The 21,551-nt window shown below is 48.8% G+C and overlaps 12 protein-coding genes across 12 annotated transcripts; all 12 read right to left on the reverse strand.

Moving 5' to 3' along the window:
- Positions 1-24: 24 nt before the first annotated feature.
- cat1 (catalase catB) lies at positions 25-2,479 on the reverse strand (the record flags this gene model as incomplete). Its single annotated transcript, XM_057276761.1, has 6 exons — positions 25-941; positions 1,002-1,176; positions 1,223-1,387; positions 1,438-1,853; positions 1,904-2,129; positions 2,183-2,479. The coding sequence occupies 6 exons, from the start codon at positions 2,477-2,479 to the stop codon at positions 25-27; spliced, it is 2,196 nt and encodes a 731-aa protein (XP_057136371.1).
- A 1,831-nt stretch (positions 2,480-4,310) lies between these two features.
- Positions 4,311-4,990, reverse strand: N7471_004043 (GNAT family N-acetyltransferase; the record flags this gene model as incomplete). Its single annotated transcript, XM_057276762.1, has 2 exons — positions 4,311-4,522; positions 4,597-4,990. 2 exons carry the CDS (start codon positions 4,988-4,990, stop codon positions 4,311-4,313), a joined length of 606 nt encoding a protein of 201 aa, XP_057136372.1.
- A 419-nt stretch (positions 4,991-5,409) lies between these two features.
- On the reverse strand, positions 5,410-6,552 carry N7471_004044 (cupin domain-containing protein; the record flags this gene model as incomplete). Its single annotated transcript, XM_057276763.1, has 2 exons — positions 5,410-6,049; positions 6,098-6,552. 2 exons carry the CDS (start codon positions 6,550-6,552, stop codon positions 5,410-5,412), a joined length of 1,095 nt encoding a protein of 364 aa, XP_057136373.1.
- Positions 6,553-7,249: 697 nt separating this feature from the next.
- On the reverse strand, positions 7,250-9,318 carry N7471_004045 (calcium:cation antiporter; the record flags this gene model as incomplete). The annotated part of the gene is made up of 6 exons (XM_057276764.1): positions 7,250-7,411; positions 7,467-8,323; positions 8,377-8,572; positions 8,636-8,638; positions 8,699-9,098; positions 9,162-9,318. 6 exons carry the CDS (start codon positions 9,316-9,318, stop codon positions 7,381-7,383), a joined length of 1,644 nt encoding a protein of 547 aa, XP_057136374.1. The 3' UTR covers positions 7,250-7,380.
- A 1,702-nt stretch (positions 9,319-11,020) lies between these two features.
- N7471_004046 (uncharacterized protein) lies at positions 11,021-11,522 on the reverse strand (the record flags this gene model as incomplete). The annotated part of the gene is made up of 2 exons (XM_057276765.1): positions 11,021-11,112; positions 11,183-11,522. 2 exons carry the CDS (start codon positions 11,520-11,522, stop codon positions 11,021-11,023), a joined length of 432 nt encoding a protein of 143 aa, XP_057136375.1.
- Positions 11,523-12,091: 569 nt separating this feature from the next.
- N7471_004047 (uncharacterized protein) lies at positions 12,092-12,585 on the reverse strand (the record flags this gene model as incomplete). The annotated part of the gene is made up of 3 exons (XM_057276766.1): positions 12,428-12,585; positions 12,299-12,375; positions 12,092-12,276 (listed from the first exon to the last, which is right to left on the reverse strand). Exons 1-3 carry the CDS (start codon positions 12,550-12,552, stop codon positions 12,092-12,094), a joined length of 387 nt encoding a protein of 128 aa, XP_057136376.1. The 5' UTR covers positions 12,553-12,585.
- Positions 12,586-12,860: 275 nt separating this feature from the next.
- N7471_004048 (SDR family oxidoreductase) lies at positions 12,861-13,992 on the reverse strand (the record flags this gene model as incomplete). The annotated part of the gene is made up of 3 exons (XM_057276767.1): positions 12,861-13,628; positions 13,688-13,925; positions 13,973-13,992. 3 exons carry the CDS (start codon positions 13,990-13,992, stop codon positions 12,861-12,863), a joined length of 1,026 nt encoding a protein of 341 aa, XP_057136377.1.
- Positions 13,993-14,294: 302 nt separating this feature from the next.
- Positions 14,295-15,963, reverse strand: N7471_004049 (putative aromatic-L-amino-acid decarboxylase; the record flags this gene model as incomplete). Its single annotated transcript, XM_057276768.1, has 3 exons — positions 14,295-14,862; positions 14,924-15,854; positions 15,915-15,963. The coding sequence occupies 3 exons, from the start codon at positions 15,961-15,963 to the stop codon at positions 14,295-14,297; spliced, it is 1,548 nt and encodes a 515-aa protein (XP_057136378.1).
- A 319-nt stretch (positions 15,964-16,282) lies between these two features.
- On the reverse strand, positions 16,283-16,834 carry N7471_004050 (cupin domain-containing protein; the record flags this gene model as incomplete). Its single annotated transcript, XM_057276769.1, has 1 exon — positions 16,283-16,834. One exon carries the CDS (start codon positions 16,832-16,834, stop codon positions 16,283-16,285), a length of 552 nt encoding a protein of 183 aa, XP_057136379.1.
- Positions 16,835-17,240: 406 nt separating this feature from the next.
- Positions 17,241-17,837, reverse strand: N7471_004051 (cupin domain-containing protein; the record flags this gene model as incomplete). The annotated part of the gene is made up of 1 exon (XM_057276770.1): positions 17,241-17,837. The coding sequence occupies one exon, from the start codon at positions 17,835-17,837 to the stop codon at positions 17,241-17,243; it is 597 nt and encodes a 198-aa protein (XP_057136380.1).
- A 228-nt stretch (positions 17,838-18,065) lies between these two features.
- Positions 18,066-19,094, reverse strand: N7471_004052 (Sirtuin family; the record flags this gene model as incomplete). Its single annotated transcript, XM_057276771.1, has 1 exon — positions 18,066-19,094. The coding sequence occupies one exon, from the start codon at positions 19,092-19,094 to the stop codon at positions 18,066-18,068; it is 1,029 nt and encodes a 342-aa protein (XP_057136381.1).
- A 199-nt stretch (positions 19,095-19,293) lies between these two features.
- On the reverse strand, positions 19,294-21,287 carry N7471_004053 (fungal specific transcription factor domain-containing protein; the record flags this gene model as incomplete). Its single annotated transcript, XM_057276772.1, has 2 exons — positions 19,294-20,374; positions 20,428-21,287. The coding sequence occupies 2 exons, from the start codon at positions 21,285-21,287 to the stop codon at positions 19,294-19,296; spliced, it is 1,941 nt and encodes a 646-aa protein (XP_057136382.1).
- Positions 21,288-21,551: the final 264 nt, after the last annotated feature.

The following is a 21,551-nucleotide window of genomic DNA, read 5'->3' on the forward strand; positions in this document are numbered from 1 at the left end:
ACATACATTCATAACGGACATTCTTTACTCATCAAGCGCAAACCGATCCAAGAACTTGAAGGTCCGAAGTCCCTCCTTAATATCCTTGGAAAACGCATCCCCAGCAGTGCTGGCAGTATACACACCCTCACGGTCCGAAGAAATAAGCCCAGACTTCAGAGCATCAGAGCCCTTACCCAGCGCACCAACAGTCTTCCCGAACCGGAAAGCATCGAGCAGAATATCCAAAGGCCGACCAGCGGGGTACAAAGACGACGCACCAGAAGCCTTATTCGGCACGCTAGTAAAAGACTTGGAGCCAAACAGACCCTCCGCCCCATCCGCAACAACAACAGCATCAAACTGCACCGCATCAGAAGCAGAATACGTCTGATCAACATGATCAACCATCCGCTCCGCAACAACGACGACATCAACGCCCGCAGAAGACAAAGCAGACTGCAACTTCGCGCCCTGCGCAATAGAAGCAGGCTTATCCACAGACGCAAGGAGTCCAACCTTCAGTCCGTCCAGCTTGGCGAGCTTCTGTCCGAAGGCGCCGATGTGCGCGGTCGTGTTGTCGTGGTAGAATGAGTCATCTGGCTTCGGCGCGTCGATGCCAATGGCCTTTGCGACGCGAGTGGCGAGATCGTTGCTGATGCGGTTTAATTGGATGATTACGTTGTTGCGGACGACGCTGCTCTTCACGTTCGAGGTCTCGAAGCGCATTGCGTCGACGATGAATTGCTTCTCCGCGGCTACGAGGGAGTTCCAGAATAGGCGGGGCTGGGACCAGACGTCTTCAAAGGTCGAGCTGACGGTGCGTTGGAGCTTGCCGCTTGCTGTGCGTTCTGGTGCAGTGAAGAAGCCCTTGCCTGCGGTTTGGTTGGCTTGTTTTGGAGAGCCTTTGTTTTCTGTGTTGGGGGAGTAGGCGTTGGGGTTTAGGGGGATGAACATTTGGCCTGGGTTTGTTAGAAAGGGGGTTTGAAGGTGAGTGAGATTGGGTGGTGGTAGGTACGTACCTGCTCCGTCACGGTTGTTGTTGTGGATTGGTGCGCGGGGGCGGTTGATGGGGAGCTGCTCGAAGTTGGGGCCGCCGTGGCGGTTGAGTTGGGTGTCTAGGTAGGAGAAGAGACGGCCCTGGAGGAGGGGGTCCTCGGTGAAGTCGACGCCGCGGACGATGTGGCCCGGTTGGAACTAAGAAATTAGTATTACTCGCTGGTGATTATAGGTCGAGACGTACCATGACTTGCTCGGTTTCAGCGAAGTAGTTCAAAGGGTTTCGGTTCAGTTGCATCTTGCCCAGCTTCGTGACAGGAACGAGCTCCTCCGGGACAATCTTGGTAGGATCCAAAAGATCGAATCCAAATCGAAGCTGGTCCTCTTCCTCCATAATTTGAACACCGAGCTAACGAATAATTAGCAAGAATTGTGATGAATGTGGGGTTTATGACCTACCTCCCATTCGGGGAAACGTCCAGCCTCAATGGATTCGAAAAGATCCTGGCGCATAAAGTCCGCATTTTTACCAGCGGTCTGCTGCGCTTCCTCCCACACAAAGCTAGCCTTGCCCTGCAGTCCCTTCCAGTGGAACTTGACAAGCTTGGTCTTTCCATCGTCAGTAACCAGACGGAAGGTGTGCACACCGAATCCATCAACATGACGGAACGACCGAGGGATACCGTGGCCAGCCATCGCCCAAAGAAGGGTGTGAAGTGTACTAGGCTGCTGACTGAAGAAGTCCCAAGCCGAATCGTGTGCGGTAGCAGCTTGGGGGATCTCGTTGTCGCCGCGGGGCTTGACGGCGTGAATGAGATCCGGGAACAGTATGGCATCCTGGATGAAGAAAACGGGGATGTTATTTCCAACAATATCTAGATTCCATCAGCTGTGTCCTCTGTTTGTCAAAAGGGGTCTACCGTACCAAAGTTTCCTTCATCAGTATAGAAGCGAGTCGCAAAGCCGTGGACGTCTCGCGCGGTATCGGCGCTTCCGCGACTACCAGCAACGGTGGAGAAGCGTGTGAACATAGGGGTTTGTTTGCCTTTGGCGGAAAGGAAAGATGCGGCAGTTATGTTGGACCAGTCCCCGTAGGAGGTGAATGTTCCGTGGGCGCCGGCGCCTCGAGCGTGAACGGCGCGTTCCGGTACCTTAAAAAGCAGATATGAGATTTAGAACTTCAATTAAAATGCAAAAAACATACCCGTTCATGATCGAAGCGTTGGATTTTCTGGCGGAAAATGAAATCCTCAAGCAGAGTCGCTCCACGTTCTCCTGCGCTGAGACTGTTTTGATCCTCGATCGGGCCACCAACGTCGGACGTCAGATAGACATCTTGGTCCTTGAGGTAGAATTGTGAGAGAAATTCTTCGGTGTTGGCAGCAGCATCTCCGTCAGCTCGGCGCTCGATGTGAGGGTTATTGCCGGCCTCGCCAGTCATATAAGGACAGGCAGCATTGGCAATGCCAGCAAGGCCCGTAACGAGGGCAAGTACATGCATTGTGACAGTTAAATAATATAACTGTTGAAGGAAAGTTTAACCTCGATTGAGTTGCCAATGGTTCGAACTTCAAACGAAAGATGGAAGATCCAGGGTTCACTTTATACTCCGGGTTGGATGCGAACCTGAGCAGGGAACTAAAAGTACCCAGTGCGACTTTTGCAATGAGCCAATGGGAAGCTCCATGAAAAGGCAATGACGCATAATTCAGGCACTATTATTGATCAGACCTGGCCTGGGCTGGCCATTCTCCAACCAGGAAGCCGTTGATTATTTCAGCGCAGTGGCCGGCCGAGATTAACAGTGACGAGATCGAATCACCTGTGGGACATAGTGGGGCCCGGCTGGAGTTGTTGACTGTCTCCACGAGCCAAGGAGAAGACCAGAGACAACGTGCATACTTTGCTCCGAATGACCGTTGGCTCGTCCCAATTGGAATACTGGGGTGCTGATCCATAGGCGGGCTATAGGCATCAGGCCATCATGGCGGCCGCTACTCCGTAGATAGAAAGAAAGGTTGGCAAAAGATGTAAGCTGATTGTTTGAAACTCTTAGCGACTTGGATTTGAGTCGGAATAGCCGGATGTATCTCATCAACCGTCGTGCATAGTGAAGGGGGAATTGAAGGGGGTGGTGTCTTGGCGTTGATTAAGCGTCGCAGGGGAACGTTGGTCGAGGCCGCGATGCTTGGTAATTGGCGAGTAATATCTTTGTAAAAGCCACTTAGCGTCTGTCTGGCCTTTTTTTTTTAAAAAAAACTGTATTACATATGTAGGGGATCTGCACCCTAGCGTCAAGAAATTTATGTCTCATGTTGGAACAATCTCCTAATAACTGTAACATTATGGAGTACTCTGTAGGCGGATATCCAGGTAAACACTCACATTGAAACATTGAAATCCAGCACTCGAAATTGGGACCTGGAAAATCAACAGGGATTAGGCTGCGGTGCAGATTACCAAGACCGGCTTCTGCACCTAATCCCTGTTAACGCACATCTCTACCATTTTTAGATCTCACCCGCAACTCAGTTGGGATCCTCCGTGATAACCCATTTGTGTTGGCGATAGCCAAGACGTTGCATCGGTCTCCGGTCTCCGATCTCCGGGGCGGCACAACATGGGGAATAGTTAATTTTAGATATGGCAGTCTTGTCCTGCATCAAAAGATATGCCCATGTGCCGTCGTGGCCGCTTATTGCTGGGCTCGCGGGGTGTGACAAGCTGAGATGCTTGGCGGGTGGGAAATCACTTAGCCAGCCATGAAAGAGATGAGACTGGTCCTTTATGATCTTGGCAACTGTGAGCTTGGCATAACTGTTACTGAAAGAGCTATTTTTAATGTGATATGTGTGATAGAGCTTTCGGCCGGGGAGTACGGGATATCGTGAGAGGGGCCGATATTTGTTTTTTTGGATTGAGTACTTTGTTTTCGAATCCAGCCGGGCTGTTCGAAGAGCCGTTAAATGAATTGAGTAATCATATTAGCGTTGGTTTACCCCGCGAAAAGAAAACATAGAGCCATGATCGAAGAAAGTCCTCAATGTCCCATCTTGACTACTCTTTTCATCAAATGTTATACATAGAAAAGCTCTCTTGCAAATTTCAAACCGTTTTCACCGCCTATAGTCTGGCTACAACACTAATAAGGGGGAACATATCTAAAAGAGATGGACTTTGAAAAAGATTTTCAAAAAGATCTTCAAAAAGACCACCAAGGCCGCATAAGCGGCCGACTATTCTTTGTTGTCTACTGTCTATAATCCGAAAAGCTGCAACTCCGATACGGAGCACACCTCCTAGGAGTATACTCGGCCGATGACATAACATATCTATCCTCGAGCCATCGAGGCGACCTCACTCGGTCCGGCGGGGTCACTGCGATCCACAAACCCATGCTTCGCATACAGCGGGGCACCAGCCTTACTAGCATCGATATATGCCCCAACACCCTCATGATCCGCAATTTCGCACCCCCAGCGAACGAGCATAGAGCCTGCCCCGCGACACCGGTAGTCGGGATGCGTACCGAGCATATCAAGGTCTATCCATAGCGTCAACAAAGGCACAGTCACGCAGCAGTAAGCGGCTACCCGTCGAGGATCAGACCAGACTTACAGTAATGCTTCCGATCACCCATCACACGTTTGCGCGATTTCTCCAGCCCCCCAAAGAAAGCATCGCATTCCTGGCCAGGCATGTCCCCGTGCCAAGGCGGGAACCGAGCCCCGCGCTCGTCGGGCATGGCCAGGTCCCATTTCGCATATGCGACTATCCGTGCCTTCCCTTGCGTGTCCTTTGTATTGGGGTCGACGATCTTGATGTACTTTTGATAGGGCTTTGTGAGCATGTCGGTGCGGTTGGCTTCGGTGAACCATTCACGCGCCCCTGGCGTGTCCGGGATTAGGTGGCGCATGCCGGGGTCGTTGAACACGGTGAACCATAGCTCTGTAATGGCGGGGATATCTTCGACAGTTGCTAGTTCTAAGACTAGAGGGGTTGGGGTAGACATTTTGGGCTTTTTCGTGTTGGTTGTTGTCGAGGGGTAGGTTTGGGTATACAGTGGGGGCGAGACTACAGGCTAGCGGTCAAGGCTAAGTTGATTTGGAATACTCACAACTATTTGAAGTCTGAGTCAGACAATATAGAGAATTACATAGATCAGAAAGGAATCTTTGTTCATTGGCGCGTTACATGCAATGCAGCTCTGGAGGTCTAAATTATATAAAACTCTAAATTATAAACTTAGAAGCACAAGAATATTTTAGATTTCTTTGTTTCTAGATATCTTCTCCCTTCTTAAGTTTTCTAGGTAGACGGCAGCGCAAGGCGGAAAAAGGCTTAAATTGTGAAAACGACTTTTCTATGTATAACCTTTGATATCAATTAGAAAAAAGGAGCGGCAAACCCTGCAGGATCACTCGATATCGCTTAGTATCTCGGGAAAGTAGCAAAGTTCCAGCTCTTTCCACCCTTAATGAGCTGCGAATCCACACCATTGCTACCGCTGTTAACATACAGCACCTTGGTGAATGCCACCTCGGTGTAATAAGTGAAAGCCACACCAACGGGAATGAAAGCTACATCGCCAGTGTACAAGGTCGCCACAGGATACTCCCCGATCTGGATTATGAGCACACCTTCCACAACCTCGAAAGCAGCAGCTCCGGACAAAATGTATATGGGCGCATTGTCCTTGGTCTGGCGGCTGAGTGAGATGGTCGCAATAGTGTAGTTGGCGTCCTGGGACTGCTTAGTGACTAGAGGCTGGATGACCTGGTACCCGTACTTGGAGCTGAGGTACTTGGGACCGTATCCACTGGCAACAAAGTAGGGCTTGCCAGAGTCACCGAGAGCATTATCGCCGGTGTGCCACTTAGAGTTATCAACGGGAGCGGTGCCGTTGACCAGATCACGACGAGGCTCGAAGCCAAGCTGGGCGTAGACGTCGAACTTTTGCAAAGAAGTAATCATACTAGGGTCGGATGTTGAAGAGCTGTTCGATACCGCGGGAACAAAGGGGGTATCGGTGCCCGATGTGTAGTTGGTTCCAATGGCATAGAAGAGTTCCCTTGTCAGGTTAGTCAAGTTTAAACGAGTTCGTTATATGCAGATTTACTCAAAGCCACCAGGAACAACGACACCAACCATCTCGGTGTCAGGATCCAGGATCTGGAACGTGTGAGTCGTGTTTCTAGGAACCGACCCATAATCACCCTGTGTCAAAAGGCGAGCCTGCTGCTCCTCTTCGCCCTTCTGCGCCCAGAGCTGGAACCGGCCTTTGAAATTGAAGAAATTCTCAGAATGCTTCTGATGTATGTGCGGCAACACGCCTAGCGCTCCGCTGGAGGGCGAGTTGGTGCTCATCAGAGTAAACGCATTATTCGAGGAAGGGCCAGTCACTGTGAAGCGGTACAGCTGATCCCCAACGGTGACGGCATGCGAGTTTGCGTAATGTGGAATGACATAGGGGCGTGGGGAAGAGGGCGCATTTTGGAGATAAAGGTCCTCCAAGGTGGCGGAGTGGACGAGGCCGCCGAATGAGGCAATGAGAAGCAGTGAAGATGTCAACATTTTGATTTATTGTCTTAAATCAAACCCCGTGCGAACTCAAAGTCCTTTTCTTCTCTCTTATCCACTCCGAGCGGTTTGGGATCGAAACCTTGGAAGCGCAGCTAACCCCCTATATATGATGAGCTCGGCAAATCCGACATCCGGATTTCCCTAGGCCGGTATTGAAGTAATATTGAAGCGATACATCTCGTATCATGTAGAACATACGATGTGCGGGGTATATTGTATTGAATTCAAGTGAGCTTGCTCGAGATCCATATTAACAGTTGCCGAAGTCACATCCGGTACATGTGGCTTCACATGGGGATGTCCTGGAAGCCTTACTGCGGGTTATCAACCAGATGAGTCTGTCACCCACGTGAGAAAATGACAATTTAACCGAAATTATGTGGAAACACCGGGTAAATTGGAAAGAGTTCTTGGTGGGCTCCCATATATTGCAATCCTGTTTCGAATTAGCTCGGCGGGAGTCGTGCGACAGTTTTGCCGATCCAAAACAACCTAGGTTTGAAGGACGAGCAGCTACCCCGTAGAGTAGATGTTATTCAAGCTCTATTCGGGAACGTTTCATAAACTAATATCCACTTCCCGAATGGCGCTTCTTGTTTAACGGGTGGCTTCGGCTTGGATTTCCGGGGCACGAGGGCGATTAATCCAGCGAGATTGTGAAGAAATAAATTTTGATTTCAGTTACATGGCTTTATCTACAATTCATATTTACATTGAATATTAACAAAAAGATCCAGGGATAGGCGGTAAGAATCGGCAAGCCTAGGTTTGAACAGACCGTCCTACCGTCCATGGAGCAGGGGTCTTGACACAGGTGTCTCAAGTGAGCGGCAACAAGTATGCGCCGACACTATATCGAAAATGTTAGCAATTGCATCTTCAATGAATAGACAGAGTGCACATACGAAATAGCCGCAAAGCAGGCACACAAGATAGCCCCCTCCAAATAATTAGTCTTTCCTTTGAGAACGATGAAATCGACCAAAAGAACAGCTCCAATCAGTGTGACCATTTCGAACTTGTCAAAATGCAAGGTCATGGGCTTGTCGAGAGCCCAGCCAATAAGCACCATAGCAGGTGAAACCAAGAGGCCGATTTGAATAGCTGATCCAAGAGCAACACTGATGGCAAGATCCATTTGGTTTTTCGAGGCCACGACGACCGCAGTAACATTCTCGGCAACATTTCCGGCGATGGGAATGATGATCAAACCGACAAATGATTCACCGAGGACGCCCTGTTCGTTGAGCGTTGAGAAGCTCGAGGAGAAGTATTCGGCGCATATAGCGATGAGAACTGTCGATAGGGCGAGGAGGGTGACTGATATCGTTCGGTTGGACTTGATAACGTAGCCGTCGCAGCAACATACTCCATAGTCTCCGATAGGTGTTTCCGTTGGTCCGTGGAGGCTCGGCCTTCCTTCAGATGGCTCATTGTGAAATAGTGGCATTGCTGATGCTGTGTGTGCGTCGACCGAACATGACCGTGATCGCACCTCTTGCATCTCTAGCTGGGGAATATCTCTGCTGGTTGCGCTTCCGACCTGAGTGGGATGCGATTCGAGGTCGTCTGTATATTGCTGGGGATCGGTTGGATGGGGCACTTGAAGCCGCGTAGAGTGGAACAAGTGAGCGTGTGATTTAAACTGGAAGAAAAGGTACAAGAAGTATGTGCCGAGGAGAATGATCGACACCCCCCTGCTGAAGGACAATGACATATGATCAGCAGACGTGACGCTTTTCACGCTGCCATAGAAAGCGCTCTATGTCAAGATTAGCATCGGATATTATTGGGACACTTGAAATATCGCCTTACTGGAATCATAAGGCAAGAGATGGTGAGGTTGAGAAGTCCCACAAATGACTGTGTGAGATCAGTGTTGTATGTAACATCACTCGTCGAGATACAACCTGCTATGATTGCAGACCCGAGGACGAGGAGGAGGTTCACAAGGATGGAGCCGAGGAGTGATGATTGAACTACTTTAATGTTGTTTTTCAACAAAGCAGTGCTATAGAAGATTAGTTTCGACTCAGCGCCAAGGCAGTCAACTTGGTGCTATATGCAAACTTACATGCTATATGCTAGTTAGTATATATTGATTGAAAATAGAGGGACGTCCAAGATTTGGACTCACAAAATAATAAGCTCCGCTAGGTTCCCTATGGTGATGTTGAGGAGAGCGCCAGCGGTCTCGCCCAAATCTTTGGAGATCCTCTCAGTGGCTTCTGTGAGCGTGATCGACAGCGGCACAATAGCAAGGAGGTTCCAGATGAATATTACAAGCGCCGGGCTTTTGGTATTGGAGATAATGATTGCGGATGCGGCGAATGCACCCGAGAAGACGATCTTGGGCCGGAGAATCTTTTTTGTCTGTTGTTTGAATATGGAGATCGAACTGCAGGGTCTGCCGTGATGGGGCCAACCAGACAAACTGTCATCATTGGGAATATGTGTTTTGTCTGGTCGAAGGAAGTTTTTCACTTTATGGAAGATGTCGTCTGAGCCTGAGTTTGTGGAGGCCAGCTCGGCTTGTCCTTGATAACGATAAGAAGTCTACGTCAGCTTTATCCAGACAAATTGGAGGGTACAGGACTGACTGCTCATTTCATATTGACAAGGATAGGAACCACTAGACCTGGGGTCTGATTCGAAAGAAGTATTCAGGGCGGCATGCTCGTCACTTGTTGAGCTTTCAGCGAAAGTACTGATGTCATGAAGGTTCTTATCGTTGGAACCATTCACTGTGGTCATCATGGAAAAGCCCTTAGAAAGAAATGGAAGATTAAAACCACTATATAAATGCCAAAATTGAGTGCGGAATGGCCATCCGAAGGTGCAAACGAGTGTTTGAAAATGAGCGTGTGTTGTATGGATTGGGGTTGCGGGAATTGATTATTATCGCCATACGAGATGATCGCGGCACAACCCCTTTTTCCTTGTGGCACTTTTGTTTAAACCACTTTCAAGTTAGCGTCTCTTGGCCACAATATAATTCGATATAAGTTCCCCTTATGCAATGCACAGTGGGTTGTGTGGGGGCTGTACACCGCCTACTTACCGCCTACCGTAGATACACTTGCGTGCTTTCCGATCAGCGGAACATTGAAAGAAAATGACCGTATTGGAAAAAAGTAAGACTCAGATCATATGATTTATCGATACTTTGACACATACGTTTTACTGGCAAGAAATCATTAGACTGATCGTGAATTTGATAGAAGACATTCTATTTTAAGACTGGCAGTACCGGCAGAACTAAAGGGCGGTGTCGGACCTCTACCAAAAAGCCCCACTGTATGCTGGATGATCTGTCACGTGAGAGTGGGGGCCAACGGTGCTAAGCCCAAAGTAGCTTAGAGCGGTGCTGCAAATAAAAAGGGGTGTGCGGATATCAATTATTTTCAACATAGCCAATCCGAAGCTGCTATAGCTGGGCTACAAAAAAACAAGTTTAGCCATGATATTCTACCCCCACTAGGGAATCCAATCACGAATCAGTTAAGCGATGGATCTCCATAATCTGGAAGGAGATAGTGACGGAAATTCTGTGGAGAAAACAAGGCTAGAAGCCAATTAATGTTCTGGGCATTATTGGATGCGATAATCCCCGCAGGGATTGGCGTAGCGGGCTGACATCCTTCCATGGTTGGAATAGACCCATATAAGGCGATACGATTACGAGCGCGAAAGGGGCTCAGCCCTGAAGGCTGGTGGGCCTCCCGAGGTCGGGGCCATATTTGATGACGCCTCGGGAGCATCGCCAAGAGGAACCTTGGAATGGTTCGTTTAATCGCTCATATCTCCCTAATATGCGTGTTTTCCCCGAAGCCGGCGGCAGCAGAAGACATTATACTCTAGGATTCTATTGGTATATCTTCAGGTTAGCGCTTTGAGGGTCTTAATATAGCTCCAAGTGCCAGTGACTAGATTATACACAGCGAATGAAGGCATCGGCTTTCTCCTTAGAAGTCTCTTAATCCGTTTACCATAAGTGTACCTTTGTATCTTAGTGATCCTGAGAATGCAATTAGTACATATGTGTTTAGTTCTAATCTTTGATTTGTCCCTAAACAGTAAGCCATCATAAAGGCTCTCCGTCGAAGCTACCAAATATATAACTGGGGTAATATTGGCCTGTATATGCAGTTCGTTACTAGGTTTCAAGTTGAGCAGCCTTGATGATGATGCAAAGGAAGAACTGTGTTCACTTAACGCTGGTGTATTATGTTGCGAGTTCAGCTATCTGGGAATCTAAGCAAAATAAAAATAAAGAGCCAATACTTTCTTCACTCCAACGCCCAGATATAAGCGTGGAAGATACCAACACTATACCAGCTCAGGGGACGAGTCGAAATATCAAATTCAGGTTGGACCAACTTCTTATCTGCATCCTGCAACTCAAACCCGCGGTGACGATAGCAGCAACCACATGAAATAGTACAATGTCCCCATCCTTTCATCCGATGAAAATCTGGTAACCTTTCGCAGCATTTGCATTGTCTGCCACAGCAACCACCTCGTTTCGCACAATCCTCACGTAGCCATTTACTTTTCAGATGCCAGCCTGGTTTTTCTCGCAAAGAAAATAACGCTTCTCTTGCAGGTTCTCCTGGAACACCATTACACTGGGCGATATAGAGAGTTCTCTCAAGGCGCCAATATTCTTGGTCCAGGAGGACTAGTTCCTCAGCCCAATTCTGTAGTTGCTTTTCGTCATGCCCGATTGAATTCGTATGGACTTTTTGGATTTCTTCCTTCAGGAATGACTCGCGCTGAACAGTTGCACATAGCTGCATTTCCGTTTCGATGACAGGATGCGCCCATTTATACGGACCACTGAGGTAAGTCTGGTAGTGACTCCATCGACGAATCTTTTGGGCAAGTCTCCACGTACCAGATCTCCCTATTGGCTTTTCCACATGGAGAGAGAGCTTCTTAGCCTGTTCGAGGGGCACCATTTTGTCAAATTTTATCATATTTATGAGAGGACTTCGATGGCTAGACCTACATGAAGTTATTAGATGGATGGATAGGCCAAGCATTTACATCATGCATCATCATAGAGCTCGGATACTAAGCCCGTCTAGGAAATGACCTGTGACCAACCTTGGAACCTAAAATGTAGGGATGTCATGGATATGGAAGGCGGTACTACGAAGGTCAAGTATATACAAGTGACTATACTCATTCAATAGGAGCAAGTCCCCAGTGGTCGCTCTGCAGTGTGTTATCTTTCCTCCCCTTGTGTTAGCACCACAAGAGCTCCCAGGCAGCTAGGGAGGTGCTTAAGCTATGGGAGTTTCAACAATGTACAGCACATCTCGTTTATCGGTAATATAGATGCCAGTTTGGCTGTATATCACCAGAAAGTGAAAGTTACAATCTCAAGTAGGCGCTAGGCACTCTTAAGCCTGACATTCTAGAGATCTACCAAAGCCCTCTTCGAAACCTCTCCAAAGCTTCAAGTTGAGTCAGGCCCTGTCCTCGCTCATGGTTCTGTGCTTGTTGAGTATCCTTCTTCTGGTTTTTACAAAGCACATTGTGGGCTCAAGATTCTATTAAGGTAGCAGGTGACATCGGGATCCTGAGCTCGCTGAGAGTCCTGCTTCAGCTTTTTCCAAATGCCGCCGCAGCAGAACATTTGTAGCTCCGATATTCTATTGAGGCATCTTAAAGTTAGCGACTTGGGGGGCTCCAATATAGCCCAAGGGCCTGGGAAATAGAAGCATCATACCTGGTGCACTAGCCTCGTACATCTCCTTAAAGGCTTCGCCTTGTTCTTTTGTTGCTGTTTGGCTTACTTTCGGGTGTCTACATATGTATTACATTAGCGTGATTGAAACATCATAGAAGGGCTACTAACCTCCTTCTATAGTGAAGGACCAAAAGAGCCACAATGGCTGTAAGAAGAGGAGTTACCGCTGGGATGATAATTGCCAACGGCAAGTATTTGTCGGGAACACCGTATTTATTCTTTTCTTCAGACATTTTGTAAATAAAAATAAACGAAGCGGGTCAGGGACTTTCTGGTTTTGCTTTGTATGAGAATGCATTTTTGATAGATATGTATGCTACAAATAACAAGACTCGCGTCCCGGAAGGTCGTGCAACTTTCAAGTCCTGGAGGTTTCCAGAACAATTAGGTAAGAAGGTATGGTTGCACCTTCCCAAGGTCATCTCTCTTGCACTTACACTATGTCGCCCCATTGCTATTGACAACAGATCCATGGATCTATGATAACCATATGATCTCGCTGGGATATAGTAAGTGTCCGAGGTCACCGCATACATGTAAATTACGCTGCGAGTTCCCGAATCTGCGCAACCAAATCAACAACAGTCTGCTTAAAGGGCCGATATTTCACCCCCAACTCCCGAGCTACAGTCTCTCCATCAATCCCATAAGAGGCACTCGGCCTCTCACCCATCTTATAATTCGTGGTCACACTCTCCTTCGCCCAGTCGAACTCATCGCGAATGATATCCGCAGCATATTCGTACGAGAACGGCTCCGGCGAAACAGCCACAAATCGCTTCCCTCCAGCTTCCGGTGTAAGCAAAGCCTGAACATGCACTTCGGCAAGGTCGCGAGCATCAATCCAACCGGGTACCCGCGTTCCAGGAAGTGGATCTGCACCTGCTGCCACACTCCAGAGCATCATATTTGACTCGTTGAGTTGCTGCACCGTCGGCACAGGGTGCACGACCGGACCGAAGACCATGGGAGGACAGAGAGTCACCAGGTCGAATTTGGTCTTCTGTTCCTTCACAAACTCCCATGCTGCGAGCTCGGCGAACTTCTTCGAACCTCGGTATGCAGTGACAGAGTCCGACTTCGGATCGATTGCCTCCTCGTATGTCAGCGGGTTCCAGTTTGCAGCTGTATATGTGAATCCTGGTGCCGGAGTGCTGCTCATGTTGACCACTGAGGCGAAGGAGGATGTCATGACAAGGCGCTGGACTTTGGATCCTGGCTTGGCGGAGGCGGAAAGAATCGACTTGACTCCGTTGATAGCGGGCAAAATCAATTCTTGCTCGTTGTTGGTGGTGTCGTAGAAGAAGGGCTGTGGAACTTGTTAGCTCTTTGTGTCGGTCGTAAGCAAAATGATTGCGAGTTGCCTACGCTCGCGACATGGATGACTGCATCAATGCCATCCATTACAGAATCGAAAACCCCGATCTGAGTGAAATCTTCCACAACGACAAAATCAAGCTTTGAAGCGTACTGCGGGCGTGAAGCCTTCATCTGATCTCCCTTTTGCTTTGATCGTGTCGAGCCTCGGACTGATAATCCGCGAGCCAGTAGGTTGTCGACGACGTGGGCACCAATGAACCCTGTGGCGCCAGTGACAAGGACGTACCTGGGATGATGAGCACCGATCGCGTAGGTGGGAAGAGACCAACTTACGTGGGCTTTTGAGAAGACATTATTATTAGGTATAGGTGTAGTTAGAGGGGTAGAATGAATATTAACAAATCTTTTCTAGGAATGGATTTATTATAGGAGTGCGTACCCCGCGTGGGGGGAAATGAGATTCCAAGATTAATATCCACAAGCAATTCCACGTTGCTGTTAGTGTGGGGGAAGCAATATACGGCCGGAAAGATACATAGGATGAATAGAGGAGAGTATTTTATTATTCTAATTGATCGGTTATATCGTCTAGATATGCATGTATAGGGAACATAAATCACCGCGTATCTATATCTACTATATCATCACTTTCAACTCACTTCTGCTCCTGCAGAACCTCCTCCGTTGTACGGACGATGACATCAAAGGCATTACGGATATACTTCTCTTCAGCCAGAGAGTTGGCACTAACCACCCGTATAACGCAGACGCCATCGACGACTGTAGAGGTGATAAAGATTTCGCCTCGCGTGTTGACCAACTCGGAGATCTTCTTGGTCAGACCATTAGCAACTTCATCTTTGGCCACGCGATCAGACGATCCACTGGCCCCGTTAGATGCAGCCTTGGGGTTCTTAACGCGGAAGACAGTCAAGCCAAAGCCTGGCTTTGTGACAATCTCAAATAGATCGGACCGACCGCGCACCAATCCAGTAAAAATATCACCAAGCCCGATGGTCTTGCGGATGTGCGCTTTCATGCCGTTGAGACCATAGCTCCTGATCACGAACCAAATCTTCAGTGCGCGGAATCTGCGACCGAGAGAAATAGACCAGTTCCGGTAGTCAATTACGGTTCCCATATCCGAGTATGAATTGCGTAGATAAGTTGGTGTGATATCCAATGCGCTCGTCAGATCCAAGCGATTCCGGACAAAGAGGACGCTTGGGGATGTTAGATCAAAGATAAAAATCTGCCCATAGGCGATTGGAGTGAAAAGCTTACCTAGCATCAAAGTTGACTAGCAGCCACTTGTGCATATTGGTGTTGAAGCTGTCAACGCCCTCCGCAAAGTCCTTCGCAATATACTGCCACTCATCCGCAACGAGCGAGGCACCGGCATAGGCGGCATCAATGTGCACCCAGATACGCTGCCACGCCGGCTTTTCTTGCAGAACTGCCTTAATCTCTGCGAAGCGGTCCACACTGCAGGTATTTGTCGTGCCAAAGGTCAATGTGAGGTGGTAGGGGGTAAGTCCGTCCTTATCGCACTTCTCAAGAATCTCACGGAGACGAGGTCCGGTCATTTCCATGTTATCCTCCAGCCGCGTGGTCACACTACGGAAGCGAGTGCCCGCAACCAAAGCACCCTTAGCACCACTGCTGTGTGTTTGATCACTGGCAATAGCGACTAGCCTGGCTTGGACATCGAATTTGCGCTCCTCGTACTCCGGGGTACCCTCCTTCAGGCCTTCGGCAAGAAGCACCTCCCGCACACGCCTCTCCCGTGCGGCGACAATAATAGTCGCAATAGCATCACTCGCACTGTTCTGGATCACACCGCCGCCGTGGGTCTCCGACGTACTCCTGAAACACTCGGGCAGTGCCAAAGCTTTCGCGACCCAGTCCATAACAATTGTCTCCAGCTCCGTGCATGCTGGCGAGCACAACCAGTTGAAAGCTGGTGCGGTGAATGTGGCGGAGTACATCTCACCCAGAATGCTGGGGTATGTCACGCAGGCGGGGAAGTATGCCATGAAATTAGGAGACTGCCAATGGGTCAAGCCGGGCTTGATCTTCGTGTCAACATCTTCCTGGATTTGTGCCCAGGCTTCTGGCTCATCAGGGGGGTTCTCTGGGATCAGAGGGCGAAGGTATCCGGGCTCGACGGCGGGTAAAACTCGGCGCTCGGGCACGCTGTCGAAGTAATTGACGACTGCACGAAAGCTTGGTTAGATTGAGCTTCAAGATTGCACAAAGATAGGACGGCTCGTACTATCATCAATGGCAGAGTGTGCCGCGGTCTTGAACTGGTCACGATCCATGCTGATCGTTTAGAGATCTGCGACGCGGGGTATCTGCTTTTCTATGGGGCTGTAAATGCAGCAATTGGCGGCACAGTAGAATACAGTATAGGAGGAATGTGTAGAATAAGAGTACAAGTGAAATATGTGAGATTGAGGTCACAGCCAATGTTTTAAGGCAAATGTGGGAAAAGCAGACATGTCGAAGAAAAGGCGCGGCGCGGGGAGGTCTGGAATTAATTCCGTCGGAAATTCCATTCCACGTTCCGAGAGCTCGGAATATTCCGCTTTTCCGAGGAGTATATATAACCGTTTATACATCCCAAGTCTATCTCATAGCTCAATCTTCCTCTTCCTTGGGATCATAAATGTCACCCGCAGGTGTCTTCTCCAATCTCTTCCCATCTTCCGTCACAATCTCCTTGCTAGGGATAACCACCACAAAGACCCGAGCAACATCCTTACCTCGATTCACCCATTCGTGGTTTGCGCCGCGGCAGACAATGACATCGTGTTGATTTAGGGTCTTCTCTTCTCCTCCATCTGTGATAAATCCGACGGTGCCAGATAACACCACAGCGTAATCCAAGCTCAGTGTCCGATGGAACCAGCCTGCGTCTGCCGGGGGTAGATCAATTATGCGACAGGAAGGACCCTTGGTGTCAGCCAATGGGACGAGAGTTCTGTGAGGATCAGAGAGCTCGCGCATATTGTCCACTGGAAAGCCCCGCGACCGGTGGATTTGGATAACCCCGAATCCAGAGTCAGGCCCCGGTGTTGAGAATGCCGGAGCAGTTGTGGGATCGTATGGCGTCAAAATTTCGTCGGAAGCAAAATACGCCTTTCCCTGAGCATCGTGGCTTGCGATAACGCGACGGATTGGAGTGTCCATCGCAAGAAAACAAGTGTCCGTAATGAGTAGTGGATAAGAGGGATTGAGAGAGTCTTCGAAGCGAGAAGCGAATATGACAGTAGAGAAAAGAAACCAAGTTAGGGCCTTTTTGTATTTATATACCTTCTAGACCGAGGAAATAACTAAGCATTCAAATACAAATGAAGTCAACCAAGCACTTCAAAGATATCGATAGTCATTCATGGAATAGGTATCCATGGATGCGCTGTCCGATTGATAATCATGAGATTTGTAAGATGGGGGCTGAACTTTAAATCTATGAGGCTGCAAGAACACGGCTTCCAGTTTGACTGCTGGGAGAACACTCAAAATCTAGGTACTGACAAAGTATTTTGATCAATCGTGTTTACAGAGTCGTGTTTACAGAAATGATCTTCGCTGTTGTTTACTTAGCCTCATTTGAATCCCCCTGATTGCTTTCTCCGTTGTCCGGATTGTCAAATCCCTCATCATACACCTCTGCTTTCAGCTCCTTCCCTTCGATATTCAACTTCTCCATTGGTAAATACACAAACAGCATGCGACACCATTCGGTGTCACTACGGTTCCGGAACGAATGTGCGGTACCCCTTTGCACACTCACATCGCCACGATGCATATGCCGACTGGCACCTGAGTCCAGCAAGAGATCAACATCTCCCTCAATTATGACCCCATAGTCGACGCTGACTGTCCGATGCATTGGCGTCGCCTTTCCCGGACGGAGATCAATCAGACGGAAAAGGGTTCCGTTGTCGACTGTGATCCCAGGAGGTTGATGTAGAAACTCGTCGTACATGGCAACATCCGCCTCAGCGTCAACCGAGGCTGGCGTACTGGTTGTAGCGTATAGCAGGGCAATCTCGCCATCTTCCCCTGTCGGTTTTGATGGGAGGTAGTCGGGAACTTGCGCATGGGAAAGAAATACTGATTCGCCCTCCATATTGTGGGTGGTTATGTAGCGGCGGATATAGGGAAGTGGGTTCGGCTGGTAAGGAGGCATGGTGAGCTGATAGAGATGGCATTTGAGAAAGAGAAAAGCGTTATTAGGTCAGGGATTCATCAAAAGTGGCGAGGCTGGAGTGGGAAGTTGCAAATTTGACGAAATGCTGTAACATCATGGTGGCATCATTTTCCAAAATTATAGATCAACCTTGGAATGCCCAAGTAGGATTAAGCATAATTTTGTTCCAAGGTTGAGCGAAAGTCAAACCGCCATACACAATGTATTCTATGAGCGCGCAGGGCCCTTCGCTATCATCTCCCCAAATTTGTTGTTCAAATGGTTCTCCAACATGCGTTTGTGCCCATCCGACACCTTCATCTTGTCTTTCATGCTACTAGCCAATTTCTCAATACACTCATCTAGGCTAGGGCCACCCTCAAAGGTTTCCTCGTGCTTTTTAGCAGCGACTGCTTCCTTCCAGAGATCGTTTAACTCATCTCCCCACCCAAGAGCATCAGCCAATTGACGAACACCGTCGTCGCAACTTCCGAGGATGCACACATCCTCGTCTCGATTACCCAGATCACCTACTTTTTCATTGTTGATCAAAACCCGAGGAATCCCCTCTTTTACCAGCACTGGCAGTCTAGAGCAAGGCGCCACACGCAAGCTAGTTCCCATAACAAGCATCAAGTCCGCCTCGAGGACTTCTTTCTCCTTTTCGCCAAACTCAGCCGGAAGAGGTTGCCCGAAGAATACAACATCTGGCTTGACCGCACCCCTGCACCCGGTCTCAAGACAATAGGGCACTTCACCAGCTAGAATCGCTTTTTTCATGAGATCGGCGGGATATGATGACTTGCATTTATAGCAATGTTGGCTCTTCCAGTTTCCATGAGCCCAGAGAACCTTATCAGGAGGAACACCAGCATCTTGCTCAAGCCCGTCGATATTTTGAGTGAAAAGAAAATGGAGCAGATTCTTCTTCGCTAGAAGTGCGAGGAACGCATGGGTGACAGTCGGTTTGAGATTTCCCGGGTGACGTGCCCGGGCGATCGCATAGAATGGCTCAGGTGTGTGGGAGAAATAATTGATGTGAAAAATCGCCTCTGGGTATGGGAGCCGCAGTGGAGCGAGCTTATCATAAAGACCTGTGTTTGGAGATCTGAAGTCTGGGATCCCGGCGCCTGTGCTGATTCCAGCGCCAGTCAAGACGACAATTCGCGTGACTTTTCCACTCTTGACGCGGTCGACGATTGATTGTATGTCGGGTTTCATACTAGTTTTTGTATGATGCGAGGTCTTGTCGGACATGTCTTCGAGTTTGGGTATTGTTTGGTCTGTGTGGTGGTTGGAAGTAAATGATTGTTTTGATTTTGGAGCATCAAAACAGAGGGGTATCTGTCAGCGTCAGCGCCTTACTGCCTTAGGTTGCTAGCAGAGCCTCATGATCGACCACATAAATCATACCTGTCATATGTCCATCGTAGCCTGACAGAAGAAATTATCCTTATTACTCGATTGGCAAAGTAACATTTGTCAACTCCGTCAGCAAGTCTGTCCAGTCCGGTGTATTTAGCTCAACATTAGCGCTGCTCTCTAGCATCTCCGCCCACATGTCTTCAAGAGGCAATGGACTAAGCAATGCATCTGCTGAAGGGTACATCGTCGATTGACCATTGGAAATTTCTGGAGCAAATGTGATGCTCTTGGAACCCAACGAAACAGGCGTGGGGATTTCCGGCTGCGAGGCATTGGTTGTTGTGGCATTTAAATTCGAAGATGCAGAAAGCTCCTGTAAGTCGCGAGAGCTTACTCTTTTTTCGTGTTTCCAATGCCTTCTCAATATCCCCATCATGGCCTTGATTCCCTCACGTGCGGTGGGCGAGGATAGTTGTGCCCGGCTGAGCATTCGACAAGCGTCGAGTACTTCTTCTTTTCGCTTCTCGGCCAGAATGTCATCCCAGTTGAAACACACATCTATTAGAAGAATGGCAGCTGCCATGAACACGTGGTGCATGACTGCCCATACGACCGAGCTGTGCGGTGTGAACACAGGCTCTTCCTCATCCATAATGCGTTTCAATTCGAGCACCTTGCGCGCAGACCGAAGAGCTACGACATGCGAATAGGAATATTTGGGATCCTTTGCTCCGCGCACTAAGTAGTGGCGATGCAAACGACAGAGCCGTGAATGGAAACCCTGGTGTGCCAGAGCTCGCTGCCATGCAAGAGTTGGTCGCTCACGATAGAGCGCTGAGTGTTCACGCCGGGAGGCTTGATCAAAGCGAAAGTAACTGGGCATCTCATCGAATATCTTGTGAAGCTTTTGATCGACCTCGAGTATCTTCTCATAGGGTACCTCTTGTCCATGGAAATAGTAGTACGACATTTCGTCCACTGTTTGGCGACACACAACAGCCAACTTCAATCGACATAAACTGAATGACATCGCGGTTGGAGTAGAAAGGGGAACACCATTCTCGCTATAGTCGATTTCCTCATCCTCAACATTGAGAGGCTCATGTACAACCATATGCTGAGGTTGGATTGAGTACGTCCACTCTTGTGGTCCGCTCAAAAAGCCTAGTAACCTTCAAATAACATCAGTCATAGTACTAGTAGTAAGGTCTTGCTAACAACATACCAGTCGTATGTTGCCAAGTCCCACCACAACCGTCGTTTGAGTTCAACATTGGTTTTATCAAATTCATTTGCTGAGCGTTCAGCCACAACCCGAGGACAGTCCACAAGATGAAGCCCCATACCAGTGGCTTGACTCACAAATGAACTATGCACAAATAACGGACTGACAGAGGAGGGCAAGTTCATATTGGACAGATGATGACCAATGATCATAGTCGCTTGAAGTCCTTCGAGGGTGGGATAAGGGATATAATTGCTCTGGATCAATGCGGCCCCTGCCAAAAATGTGCTTTCCTGACTGAATGGTTCTGCATGCTCGGATGACTCTGTCAGGAGTTGGTAATACAGGGCGGCAGCAGTGATACTAAACAGCAGCGCAGTGTGGGCCAAATTGATAGACTCATTTCGCGCAACATGCTCGTAGATAGTCTCAATCTGTCTTTCCACGCGACTGGGTATGATGATATGATACTGGAAGTCAAGGTTTTTACAATAATACCGAAATAGACTCAGGGCTTCTGGCAGCGGTGGTAGATATGACGGTAGATGGATAGTCGCCGGATTCTCACGAGAGGCAAGCCGTTCGCACATCGGAGAAAATCGATCACCAGGTGTGGTATTTTGCTGTGAAGGCGAGCGGTCGGGTTCTCGGTGCTGGGAGAGCTCGGCCCTCAGTGTGGCAGGGACTGCACTCGGGACACGGTGTCCCATAACAATTGTCTCAAGCCAATCGGCCGTCAAAAGGGGCAAATTTCCATTGCGGCTTTGTGTCTCTGAGTTCTGTCGTGGAGTCCACTGCAAGATCCGAGGTGGCTCAGACACGCGACCGTCCAACATGGGCCTCTGATCCGTTTGGCCCATAGGTCGTACAGGCGTTGTCCCCGAGCCGTAACCGCCATAGCTACACTCCAATTTCCGTGCGGAGCAGCTACTGCATGGAAGCTCTCTGTCGCACTTCAGCTTCTTTTTTCGACAGGACTCGCAGGAAACAGGGTCTTGTCGAGACTGTCTCTTCGAGCCTGGGGTGATGACTCCAGAATCCGGTCTTCGTTTCATGTTGTGAGTTTCATCGAAAATACTTCAACAGTAGTTGGAACAGCGAAAGCGAAAAAAAAACTGCGCGAT

Source organism: Penicillium samsonianum (assembly GCF_028829775.1).
Source record: "Penicillium samsonianum strain IBT 33392 chromosome Unknown utg000003l_segment0_segment0, whole genome shotgun sequence".
Classification (NCBI taxonomy): Eukaryota; Fungi; Ascomycota; class Eurotiomycetes; order Eurotiales; family Aspergillaceae; genus Penicillium; species Penicillium samsonianum.